The sequence below is a fragment of the Pterocles gutturalis genome, unplaced genomic scaffold, assembly GCF_000699245.1.
Source record: "Pterocles gutturalis isolate BGI_N339 unplaced genomic scaffold, ASM69924v1 scaffold17642, whole genome shotgun sequence".
In the NCBI taxonomy this organism is placed as follows: domain Eukaryota; kingdom Metazoa; phylum Chordata; class Aves; order Pterocliformes; family Pteroclidae; genus Pterocles; species Pterocles gutturalis.
The window spans coordinates 6,742-19,773 of NW_010115757.1; the positions used below are offsets into that span (position 1 = coordinate 6,742).

At 39.6% G+C, this 13,032-nt stretch overlaps 1 protein-coding gene across 1 annotated transcript in view; it reads left to right on the plus strand.

Moving 5' to 3' along the window:
* Positions 1–11,625, plus strand: part of RAD51C (RAD51 paralog C) — a 17,265-nt gene extending 5,640 nt beyond the window's left edge. The window contains exons 5-8 of the mRNA XM_010075302.1: positions 1,398–1,464; positions 4,993–5,053; positions 7,609–7,669; positions 11,304–11,625. Coding sequence (XP_010073604.1) covers positions 1,398–1,464; positions 4,993–5,053; positions 7,609–7,669; positions 11,304–11,408 — 294 coding nt within the window. The 3' untranslated portion in view covers positions 11,409–11,625. The remainder of the gene's footprint in view (positions 1–1,397; positions 1,465–4,992; positions 5,054–7,608; positions 7,670–11,303) is intronic.
* The last annotated feature ends 1,407 nt before the right edge of the window (positions 11,626–13,032 follow it).

Genomic DNA, 13,032 nt, shown 5'->3' on the forward strand with positions numbered 1-13,032 from the left:
GCTGATGTGGGCACCAGGGGAGATGAATGTTACATGACAGCTTGATTTGCGCAGCCTCCCGTTTGCTGAGTGCTTTCACTCATAAATTGGGTACCTGGTGACCTTGAACAGGAGCAGTTGTCATTGTACAGTCTTTTTTTCTTTGGTCAAGGGAAACATATATAACTTATTTCTATTGAACAAATGAGCAGTTTAGTACAAACGCTTGCTAAATAAACACTTGCTGAAGAAGTGATCAATCACAGAGCTTCAGAAAGGATTTAGCTCAAAGTGGCCCTCTGTCAGTTTTTTGAGTTAGTTCCACGTAGCTTGCAAGCGGTCGAAATTCAGCTTGCGTGCCAGAGATTGCTTGTCGGGCAGCACAGCTGGGCAGTCTCAATGCTCTAATATGGTAGGAAGTAAGTTCCTTCAGTTTCGAAAGCTGAACTCAGTGGGTTGTGCTAGGATGCCCAGACCAGCCCCTTCTCCAGCAGTGAGATGGGGAGCCTATTTGGGGCTGTTAGCATCCATATATGATGAGTTACTTCTCTAAAATAAGCAATATATGTCTTGGGGCTTTCAGCTGTGTAAATGTTTTGGTGTGTGCCCCCCATGGTCAGTGGAACTGCTTGCTTTAGCACACTTGTCTAACTGTTCAAGCAAGAATCCTACAAGCATGTCAAACAATGAAAACCCTTAGGGTTTAAGGTAGGTACAATTTCTTTATTTTTCATTTTTAATGAACTCTGCAATTAATATTCCTGGCTCTTTTCTGTCTCACCCACCCCCACTTCTACCAGGGATCTAACCTAGACTGTCTGTGAACCTCCTACGAGTGATTCGTGCTGCGAAAACACTCCCCCGCTCTGTCTGTTCACTTTCATTCTGCTTTGTATTGTACCCACTTGCGCATTTTTAGACTACAAGGTGCAGAAATTCTGTTAATCACTAGGCCTGTGCATGCTTTGAGCAGCACCACCAAATTAATCTGTGCCACAGTGACTGAAATCTGCCTCTTTATAAAGGGCTAGTACCTGCCATGTGCATCTAAATACAGATCCAAACAGCATTTAGTACAAATACGGTGGAATATACAAGTTATGTAGAGTTTGCATCCTTTGGGAAGGGAGAAGTTTAGGTTTCTTTAAAGTCTTGAATGAAAGAAATCTACCTTCCATGCAAACAGAAAATACATTTTGCAGGATTCTCTCATTTTATTTTGGCTGTTGAGAAAAGACGAGGCACCTTTACAGTTTCTTCTTGTGAACACAGAAGCTTCATTCCAGTTAGGCAAGAGTTTTGCCTGAGTAACTACTGTGTTGGTTAAAGGCTTTTTGAAAAATCCCTCTTTTCCCTCCCACCACTATGCTGCTTTTCTGGAGATTTTCTTGTTTATTTGCTTCTGTTTCCTCTTTTAGGTAGTTCTGACAAACCAAATGACAACGAGGATTGGACAAAACCAGTCCATATTGGTACCTGCCTTAGGTAGGTGTTTAGCTTGTGAGTTGAAAACTGAGTTAATCTTCAAACATATGACTTCCTTTCTTTTGGCACTGTCTACCAAGAAAATGGTTTGCTGAATCTGTGGTGGAACTCTTACACCCGTCTGGAACTGCCGGCATTATGGAACTTTACAGTGGTGCTTATCTGTCTCAACATTGTAATTATATTTAGCAACGGTCAAGTTTTAGTCTAAACTCAAACATCGTGTGCAGATTAGAAGGCTGGTTAGATTTTTGAAAAGGGATTACAAATATTTTTAAAAGTCATGACATTTTCAGGTTGCAGAAATTCGCAGATTGAGAGTGTTGCTGGATTTTTTTCTTTATTTTTTTAAATCAAAATTTTAATACTAAACTTGGTATTACATCTATCAATATTCCTTAAGCTGTCTGAATCACCCTTTATGGGGAGGCACTAGGTACTAAGAACTCTCAGAGTAACTAGGTTTTTAGATGTGCAGCTAGTGTGTTGCAGCCTTCCCCTGAGGATCTTGGGCTGTGGAGTTGCCTCTATTCCAGCTGCAGCTGTGTCAGCTAAGGAGGCCACTACCCTGCTGGAGGTCACTGCCGCATCCTATATGCTGGCTGAGCTGTTTATGTGATTGACTCCCAATCCGTTTCTGCCAAAAGTGGGCCAGATAAGCTTGAGCTATTTAAATAATGACTAAACCTCTGATAAATCATGTAATTTAGACTGAAATTGGCTGGTGAATGATCATACAAAAAATGTAGGGATGGACTTGGGGGCAGTAAACCTCTAGCAAGAATGTGGTGATGAACAGGTTAAAGCATAAAAGAATAATGCAGCCTAATGGTTGTACACCTCAAACCGTGCTGGCAATTTCCTAAATTCCCTGAGAATCATTCAGTGCCTTTCCAAAACAGTTTGAATTGTTTCTTTTGCCATTACACTTGAGCACGTTCCATTAATTAGTTGCAAAGGTGTTTCATATTTGCTGCATAGCTGGAGCTCTCTCCCCGTGGCTCTCTACAGTTATGATGTAGAGGGAAGTTCTATGTGGATCTCACCTACAGCCTGCCCAGAGTGAGTGGTTTTTTTACAGCCTGCTCCATTTTGCCCCGTAACGAGCAGAGTACCTCATGAAGCTCCTCTGTTGCGGTCACAGGGGAAGTAGAACAGTTCTTCTCAGGTAGAGATTTTGACAAATTAAGAAAAAGCTCAGCATTTAAATCTTATTTCAGGTTGCAACTTTGTATTTTTTTTGTGATGCACTAATAAAGGCCAAAATTATCCATCCACAGCTTCCGTTTCAGTGAAGTACGTAATGATTCCCTTGTTTGGAGGGAGGGAGAAGGGGCAGTACAAAGGCCAAGATGTTCTCAGTGTCTGCACAGGCATTGAACCATTTGGCACAGATGTAAGAAAAAAATGAACAAATACAGACCATCTCCTTTGAGAACAAGAAGAATGTGGAATTTGGAGCTGTGCATGCAGATAAAGACCCAGCTTGCAGTATCTGACCCTTTTTGTCATTTTTGCCTCTGATGTATTATGTTTGTCAGCCTTTCTGGCTACAGCTCAATTAAAGCTGATAGATTCTGTCTTTTTTTTAATAGCCAGCTTTGTTTGAGAGCTGTTGTGTTTATTGAGTCATAGGGAGAGTAAAGAATGTGAAGACATTGAAAGTAGGTTATAATTCAAAGATATCATGTATTATCTTCAAGATATTTTCTTTTACAAACATTTAATTTGACATAACCTCATACTGACCATAAACTGATTGTGACTCTCACCAGAATGTGTGTGTAACAACATAGTGTTGTTAAACTGAGTAGTGTGTACTCTGGCAAAAATTAAAGTTTGTACCAGTTGGTAAAATATTTAACCTAAGAGATATTCCCCTCATCTTAAACAGTGATACCTCAAGTTGAGCATTTCAGAGTGGTACAAAGCTGTTTTCATTTTGATGTGAATTTGTTCCATAGACTCAGTGCAAGTATTGAGCGGGTGGATTACAAGGTGATTTTTACAACCTACTCTAAGGGGATGATTGTTCAACAGTCTCATTGTGCAGGCTAAAGAACCTCCTACTCCTCTGTGTTTGCCTGTAGCCAAAGGAACTATTGAGGGAGGGGTCAGCAGCAAAACCCCAATTAAAATCAATCCTGTTGCCTGTCCTAAATAGTTTTTTTCCCCATTGATAAGCCTTAGAAACAGCCTTTTCTTACATTTCACAAGAACATTAATCTCTAAACTCTTATTCGGCTTCCTAGCAGAAGGGAAGTTCTTCATTATAAAAAAAAAAAAAAGCACAGATGCTGCAAGGTATTAAGTCAAGAGCTTTATGAAGGGGACAGCTTTCTTTCCCACTACTGATAGCTAAGCTGGGTGTTCCTGGACATTTCTATGGGATATATTTAGAAAGGAGGTCAAATATTAATCTACAGTCAGTTTAACTCAGAAATATCGCATTTTGCAATAGCATTTTTCTCTCCTGCTCGATACAGTTGGAAACATTCCAGTGTGAAATTTGTACCTGTTGTAAAATGTGTCTTGATCTCTTGACTCGGAACCATATCTGATAGCCTAAATCTTTAATCTCAACTTAGATATAGTGAAGCAAGGTCTGGGAAAATGCCTAGAGGGTCTAGGTCTTCATTAGAGTTGAATCATTTTTTTTCTTCTCTGCTATAATGAATACCAGAGCACATGGGGCATGTGGCGCTGGTGACATGATGGAGACTTGGTGATTCGGAAGTTACAAGGCTGTGTGCAGGAGAGGCTTGCCGCACTTAACCAAAATGACAGTTTTAAAATGCAATCCATCTTTGGACTACTTACTGTCTCCTGGGATAAACAAAGGAAAATACCCAATAAAACTGTCTATACATTGATGGAGTTTGTGGTCCGGTGTTAACTGAAAAAGTAGGACTGTTTCCCCTGAAACAGGATAACAATCCAAACTTCCTTCTCTCTTTCCACCCCACCCCACTCCACCCCACCCCTTGCTTTTGGTTGCGTTCCTTTGCATTTTGCTGTCAGAAGCAGAAGACTGCTTCAGGGGCTCTTAATACTTTAATAATCTTAGACTTTCTCCCAAAGCTTGTATCCCAAAGGGAGTGATATTTGCTCATAATTATGCCTTAGAGACAGAATATTGCAATTTTGAAGTAGGATTTAGACATACTCACTAGACTTCTTCAGTAGTAATTAGAAAACTCTTTTCTTTATGCTGCCTCTGTTTTCAGCATGTGTCTAGTACCTGTCCTTTATCAGGTGTATATAAAATCCTTCTACAAATATGGAAGTATTGTATCAAGCTTTCTATAAAACACAGTGTGGTGTTATTCCTTGTCTCAGCATATTTGATAAACTAGTGAAATCCTTGCACATATGAAAAAGATGTGATTCATTACTGCAAGAAAGGTATGTATGTTTTAATCATGGGGGTTTTTTGGAAGAGTAGTCTAATTTCATTCAGTTCAGTTCACTGATGCTGCTGCTGTTATAGGAGATAAATAAAATGACCTGTCATTTTGTGTCACCCAGGAGAAAGCTGGGGACATGCTGCTACTGTCCGTTTAATCTTTCACTGGGACAACAGTCAAAGGTAAGTGGAAAATGTAGGCCAGTAAGGTGCATAATAATACTGACAAGTATGACATTAAAAATAATTTTCAGACTGGCCAGAGTGGCCAAGCAGGGATTTGAATTTGACTTCTGGCCTTGGTCTGCCATGTCCTGGGCTACCGAGGGTCAAGAAGAGCTTTCTAGTTCAGCGTAAGGCAGCATGGGCTGAACTGTCATGCTCCTCCTTCTCACCATGGTCAGCTTGCTGCAGTGCTGTACTTGCTTTCTGACAAGGTGCCATGTATCATCAAAATACAACATCCTAATGGCAGTTTCTCAGACACCAGAATTTAGGATCTGGTGGCTAAGTAGAATTTGTTTTTTACTATCTGCATTTTGTAAGCAGGGAGTAGAGTTTCTTTGCTTCAGTCTTTTAGGTCCCAGTCAGTACAAAGCCAAAGATGCCAAAGGAGTGATTCTCAGGAGGACAGACATTAAGCTTATTGACCCCTGAGCCTCAGTGGCAGCCATCGAAGCAGGATGGGTCTGCAAAACCGGACAGCTCTGCAGATACCAAGTTACAATGACCTGCAGAGAGGGAGAGAGAGAGCTGCATGTACTCCCAGTGCAGAGCTGACCTATGGAGGATGATTTTAGAAGCCCAAAGGAATGAGGATGACCCTTCTAAAAACAGTATGAAGCTCTGTCTGTTGTTACGAGATCTTTTCTGTTTCCTGGTTCTTTTTTCCCCTCTTCACTACATTGCAAGCTCACTTTTCTTTCCTGGTCAGTTAAATTTGTCTCGTGTATAGTATCACAATGCAGCAACTTGAGATTAAGAAGCCTTGCTTCAATTCTCTAATCTGCAAACAGCAAACAAAAATGTTACTGGAGTGTTGTTGTGCATAGTTTTGCTTGTTAAACTTGAAAGAGAAATGCAGTGACACTTTCTAGTGGAGTTTTGTTTTTCTAAATTCAAAGTTGGAAGGCAATGCAGAATGATTACAGGAATGATTTAATTTGGAAGTAAATTAACATCACTGATTAGTTAACAGCCTTTATAAGAGAGAAGTTGTACGAACATAATGATAGCAGAGTGAAGAAAAGTTAATTTTATATACCAAAAGTAAACAGCTCTTTTCTTCTGCAACACAACTAGGGAGGTTGTAGATACAGGTCCCCGAAAGCAAGCCAAAGATAGACAAACATGTTTTATTTACTGTTCTAAATTTGCAGCTGATATGGAGCAGAGCCTGCAGAAGCATAGCTATTCCAACTGCCTAGCTGTAAAAAGCAAAAGTGGCTACATTCTATTGCATTCTTACGTGAACTACCTATACCTGGTGATCCATTGTGGTTTTGTTGTTCTTGATTTTATATTAGGTTATTGAGGCACAAAGATGACCATTTAAGAATCCATTTGCCTTTTTTTTTTTTTCTTAATTGTGCTTTGATGAAATATGATACCTGTCTCTTTCTTTCTCTCTACTACTGAAAATCTCAGAGCTTAATTGTAAGGGTTCTCATTGCTGTGAGGAAAGATCCTGTTGAGTCAGAGGCATGCAGCAGAGCTCCAGCTGAGTGCTTGTAAAAGCACGGTTACTGCAGCTTCAGATTTAGGCTGTTTTGTAAAGTATAACCCACCACTTAAATGTTCTGAGGAATTCCCTGTGTAGCTAATGTGAAGTGGCAGTGTTCCTCAGGCTGTAATTATGTGCTTTCTAATAGAATGACACCTCAGGGAGGAAAAAAACCCCTAAAAATAATGAACGGGATCTTTGGCAGGGCATCTGGATAAGAGAGCAGAACACTTGCTATATATGGGCTTTACGTAAGTGTAAGTTCTGGGGAGGTGGGCATGGTGCAGAGTAGCAGCCCTGGGTCTGGTTGAAAAATCCCTTGGTTTTGAGCTGCTTTGCAATCTTCTATCTATATTATGCAAGCATCTATTGGGCTTGGAGCTGTATAAGCACAAATCAAGATGCTTTGCTTAGAGTCTAAATGCACAAAATTGAGGAAGTGTTAGAGGAGAAATACAAGGAAAACAATTTTCTCAAGGTTATGCTGTATGTCAGTGCCACGGTCAGGCTCAGAAATAGAACATCTTATTCTCATTCTCCATCCACTAGGTTATATTGACAGGCTTGTGAAATCTCTAGAAAAAACCTCCCTAGAAGTATTTGAATTCTTGAGGATATCTCCCTACTTGGAGAGGTCAGTGAACAAATGATTGCTTAATGGAGTAGGAGAGACTTGTGCTCAAAACCTTTTCTATTTGCGTTTTAAGAAAGTGGCATCTGGAGTTAATTCACAGTGAACAGTGTCCCAGAAATGTGATCAAATACTGTGATGAAACAAGGCTAATCCATCATTCACTTTTTGAGGTAGGTTTACATTGTATTTGAGCTGACAGGTCATGTAAGGATGGGAATTTGGCATCTGCAGTTTAAATTACCTATATGAAAATATATACATATCAATTCCACTGGTCACCTACCCCATGATTGTGGGAAACCTTGGGTCTGATAATTTGGTTACTTGGAATTTTTATTATTGTATTCACTAATCATAATTGTCTGGTTTTTGTTTGTCCAGGTTGGCAACATTGTACAAATCACCGAGTCAGAAGGAGTCAACCATACCATATTGCATTACAGTTAGTATTTCTTTTGGGATGGAGATACAGAAATGGGAGCAAATTGTTAGCTGTAAAGGAATTTTCAGACACATAGACAAATCTGAGAATTATGTTTGCTTTCTGATTGTTACCTTATGAAGGTAATCAGTAATAGGGGGACGTCTCCAGGTTTATTAATATCTTGCACCTTTTCTCTTCAGAAAAATGACCCAGTATGTTAGTCCTCTTAAAGGACATTTTGATTTCCCGATCAAATTTACAGGCAGCCTGTTCCCATCTGTTCTTATGCTAGTACTGCTGATTTTATCTGCCCTTGATGTTAGCTTCTGCCCTAAGTGCAATCACAGAGAACAATCATGCACTTTCTGAGGCTTAATTCTGGGAGGTTTGAACAAGCCAAGCTGTTTTCTCCCTTGTCAGGTGGGTTGTTGTTTCCCTAGTGGCTCTTCTCTGCATCTGTTTCAGTTGAGCTTATCTTTTTAGGACAAGGGTGACCAGAATCATACACGGTATTCCAGAGGTCTCACCAGTGCTTTGTGCCATACATATTTCCACGTATCTGCTTTAAGTGCATTGCCTGATATAGCCTAGGTGGTGTTTATCTATTTCATAGCTCCATCCTACCGGTCACCCTATGACCAGCCAATATATATGGATTTTTCTCCTCTGTCACTCTCATATGAGGAGCTTCCAGCTTATGGCTGGAGTCCTTATTCATCCCTAGTTAAATCCTGTGATTATTTTCTTTTGTGGAGTGTTTAGGTACATATTAATGCACACTGTCTAAGCTGTATTTAGGTTTAAAAAAACCCCACCACTCGACTCCTATATTTTCAAATGTCAGATATATAGGTACATGCCATAACTGTTTGCTGTGTGTCCTCATGGAAACACGTTGCCATAGCATTTCCTGCAGATTTTAATGCTGCCATAAGATGAGATCTTCAAACTATTGAACAGAAATCAATTTTTTTTCAAACCTGAATATATTCACCTGGACAGAAGAAATAGTGCAAATATATATATATTCTTAGTTCTGTAAAGACTGGAAGGGTAAGTGGAACTAGATCCCAAGGTTGTTTGGATCATGTGATGTCAGTGTGCAGCCCTTTCTCTCCAGCTGACAAACAGATGGATTTTATCTTAGACAGTTTAATTGCCTTTTCCTTTCCGTTTTATAGGCATTAGAAAACAGCTATGCTTTCTTCTGTGTGTATACAATCTTGAAATACAGTTGAGAGTGTATCCTAATCAAAGATTAGTTAAAACTTAAGATTATCCCTGTGTTTTTTTTCCTCAATCCTGTTGAGCTGCTTCAGCAGATGGTTTCTGTAAGTAAGAAATATATTATCCCTGTTTCTTCATGAAATTCAGGTCTGATGCTAACAGACTGCTGTTATAATTCTCATTGCCATCTCCGTAGCTAAACTAGAAGATGTAAATACATGTTCAGTGTTTCCAAATCTGACCTAGCACATCTATGTAAAAGCGGCATACAAGAAAAAAGATAATGAAAAAAATAATCAATTCCTCAAGCCTAGATCCGCTGAGATGTTTAGGCTTATGCAGATTAGATACTTTGGTACCATTGACAAACTGACTGTTAGTGCCTGTAAACTGATGGAGAAGTGTACCTTAGTGACCGAACTCCAGTTCTTTTTCAGCTGTATCCTCTCCAGCATACTGGCAAGTCAGTCACCACTCCGAGCAAGTGTGGAAGCTGTGCAACACCTACCAAATGAAACAGTTTATTCCACAGGCTGATAGGGATTAATTCTTAAATGCAGAATATAGAAATAAATCAATTTATGCACAAGGGAGTAAGCAGGTCATCTGATTCACCTAAATTTCCCAGGTAATGTGACCTGATTATTTAATCATCAAAGATGGAGACCCAGGACCTGTATTCTGGGTAGGAATCATCAGTATTTCCCTGAACTGCGGAGGGTCTGCCAGACTAGCAGTGAGAATACTACTCAAGTAATAAAGCCGTCTATATTTGTCAATCTTGATGCAGTGTGTAGATGCCAGAAGACATTAAAGAACAATTCAAAATGACTATAGACATCTGAGCTTTGTAGGTCCTTGGTTCCATTAGCCATGTTCTCACCATCTAAAAATCACCACCAAGCTTCACAAACACACACGAAATTCTTGCATTTTTGAGGCACTAAGCCCAGAAGGTACATGCCTTTAACGAAATGCAAAACATCCATACTAAGCAGCCTACTTTATTGAGTTCTGGCCTTTATAACCATTGGAATGCTTTTGCTGGGAGTCTAGCATGCTGGATTAAGTGGATTCTTGGCTACAGATCCACCTTTGTGCCTAAGGGAAATGGCAGAGATTAGATGCAAGCAGCAGTGAAACACTAAACTTGAAGATTCCCCATTACGCTATTTAGAATAACACTTGAGTTGCTTATAATAGCAGAGGGACTGCACAAATTCTGCCCTTGTGGCACCCCTTGCTGTTTGTTCCTTTAAAAACATAGCAGGCTGTGTGAGGTGAAACATTTAGAAATAGAAATGCAGAGATGGGAGACTTAGGCAAAACATTTTGATTGGGTTTTGTTTCGGGTTGATCTTGGTGTGGGACACACTGGCATTTTAGAAAAGTCACATGTCTGATAATAATTCTGCCTGGTTTTTCACACTGCACCAAGCTAGAATGTCAGCTTTCCTGAAATGCTCTCATGCCCACATTCTCTCCACATGAGCATTCAGGATCCCCCAAACAATTTATTTTTCTGATTAACCCCTTTTCCTCTCTAAGTCTGCACTGCGGTGAGAGTTTTTATTGAGCTGTCAGCAGTGCTCCCTGCACAGCATTTGTCTGGAGATGGGAAGACAGATAGTTGCAGGCTTCATGTAACATCTCAGTATCTCCATCTGCATTGGTGACATGTTTAAGTAACTGATTTTCCAGATCTTTCATATTTTAAAGTCTTAAAATCATTAAGTTGTGAGCTAAGGTAACAGAAAATACGAATGGTACTAAGCCAAATAGATCACTTTAAGCTCTCTCCTGAGTAGCAGCATTTAGTTTTCACTTCTACATTTAGTGCTTGGCAGCTGAAGGTTCTCATCCCATTGTGTCCCATAAATTACTATGCTAGGACAGTCTTTGCAGTCTGGAGACTGATTCAGATGTGCTGTTCTCTTACAGTGTCTCATTGATGTTTTCAGTTCATTAAGTAGATACATGAAACAAAAATATCCTAGGTTTTAGAAATTCACAGTTTTGGTTCTGCAAATGACTGAGGCAATTAATCCAGTTGTCTCCTTGCTTCTGTAGGAGTTTGAATGAGGGCTGAAGGATTTGTATTTTAATGTATTTAAATAGGGAACGTAAGTTAATTTACAGAGAGGCAGTGCTTCATAGCCATAGGGGTTACTAGTGGTAAAATGAAAATGATAGCCTGGTTGGTGAAAATATCTTCAAACAATAAAATGAGGAGACACAGTTAACTTCTTGGCATGTGCATTGAAAAGCTTGCAGTTTCTGAGCTTAGCCTGGTCTATAAATGTTGTGTGGCCACTCATCTAAAATAAATGACAGCCTCATACCTTATTCAGCTCTTCTGGGAACTAGTTACTCATGCTTTATATCTATGGAAGTGATAGTACATGATTTTGCTTATATCTTACAGTCTCATGGCTTCCGAGATGTGCAGCCTCCAGCTGTCACTCAAAATGCAGAAGGTACTGAAATGAACCCTCGCAAACGGCCACGTAGAGAAGAGGAAAAGTTATAGCAATTCAGAAGTTGAATGTTAAAAAATGTGTATTACAGGAGAACGGTTACATAGTGAACATGCAACCAGAGGTAGCCTGGGAGACTCTTAACTTAAATTCCTGCTCAACATTATTTTAACATTAAGACTGCTATATGCAAATTTCAGTGGCAGGAAATTCCTTTGTTTGTATGGCATAATTTTATTTTTATAATAAAAATCTATGTTTTCTATAACAAGAGGCTTCAGCTTTTTTTTGGGTGGGATGGAGAATACAACTAATTATTTTATTCTGGGTAATAAAACAAGGAAATGTGAGAATCTAGAACGGTACATTTAATGACACAAGTCTTGATCACTCATCTGGTTGTGTGTGTATCTGAATTTTAACAAGGTTTCATGCAGCAATCTGCTCACATGCCTCAAACCAGGGCAGAAGGCAGTGGAGCTGCTGATGGATGCTTTAAGATAAATACATGCTTAAATGCTGTGCCAGCTTGGGGCATTAGCCCTTACCTGCCGCCAAGTCCTTGATCAAGGACAATCAAAGCACTGCTTTGAACTTCTCATTTGTCTGGTAGCGGCAACAACAGAGATGAAAGACTAGATCTGAAAGACAAAAGATTTAATCCAGCCTGGTAATTTTATGTTCCTATCTTAGTAAGAGAGAGTATTTTACCATCACTCAAGCTTGAACCAAACTGCTGCATAGCCCCTAGCTTCCATGTTCTTCTGTTACCAAAGCATTCAGAATGAAGATTCTGTAATCAGGATCTGTTTTGTTCCTGGCTTTAAGAGAGGAAACCCAGGCTTCTTGGACACCAGCAATATATTAGCAGCTCCAGAATCTAAACCAAATGAAAGAATGAATGTACACTGAAAATACATCAGGGATTTGTCCTCTTTTTATTAAGAGAAAACAAATCAATAAGATCATTAGAGGAGAAAAAGGTACTGCAGTGCAAAATAGTAATTACTTCAATTAGGAGAAGTGTTTGTACACATGCACATATATGACCCTTTTCTGGCGTAGTGCTTGATAATGTTATAGCTGAGGAAACTCAGCCAGCTGGCTAAATGCAGAATTCAGGTTGTGGGAGTCTCTAATTTTTAATTTAGTAACACTAAACTGACTTTCCCTTGAAACAAAATTCAGTGCTGAATCTGAGTCACAAAACCTCTCTATGCAAAAAGCTGCAGAAAAAGTGGCAGTGATTTTTGGATCATTATAGTGTTTAGATATAAATTACATAATAAAATATTTAACGGAAAAGTATTTTATTGCCATGCAGCAAACTGGGCTGTGTCAAAATTTTACAACTGAGTCAGGGAGAAGCTCTCAAGCAAGCATGACATAGAGGAAGAAAGGCAGTGGGATTTGTGACTCAGACAAACATTCCAATGCAGGAGACACAGGCAAACAAAAGGATCCTACCGCATGTGATGTCAGCAAGCAAATGCTCGATTTGGGAATAACAGCTTCCTACGTATTGCAGCGCAAGAGGAGGGGGGAACTAGCACAGTACACATGCCTACGTAGCCACAAGGAAAACCATCCATTAAGAGTGTTGTAGCAATATTTTAAGAAGGCACTGCTGGTTGCTAGTGATAGCTGCTATCTAAAGTGTTTGATATTTATGGAAAA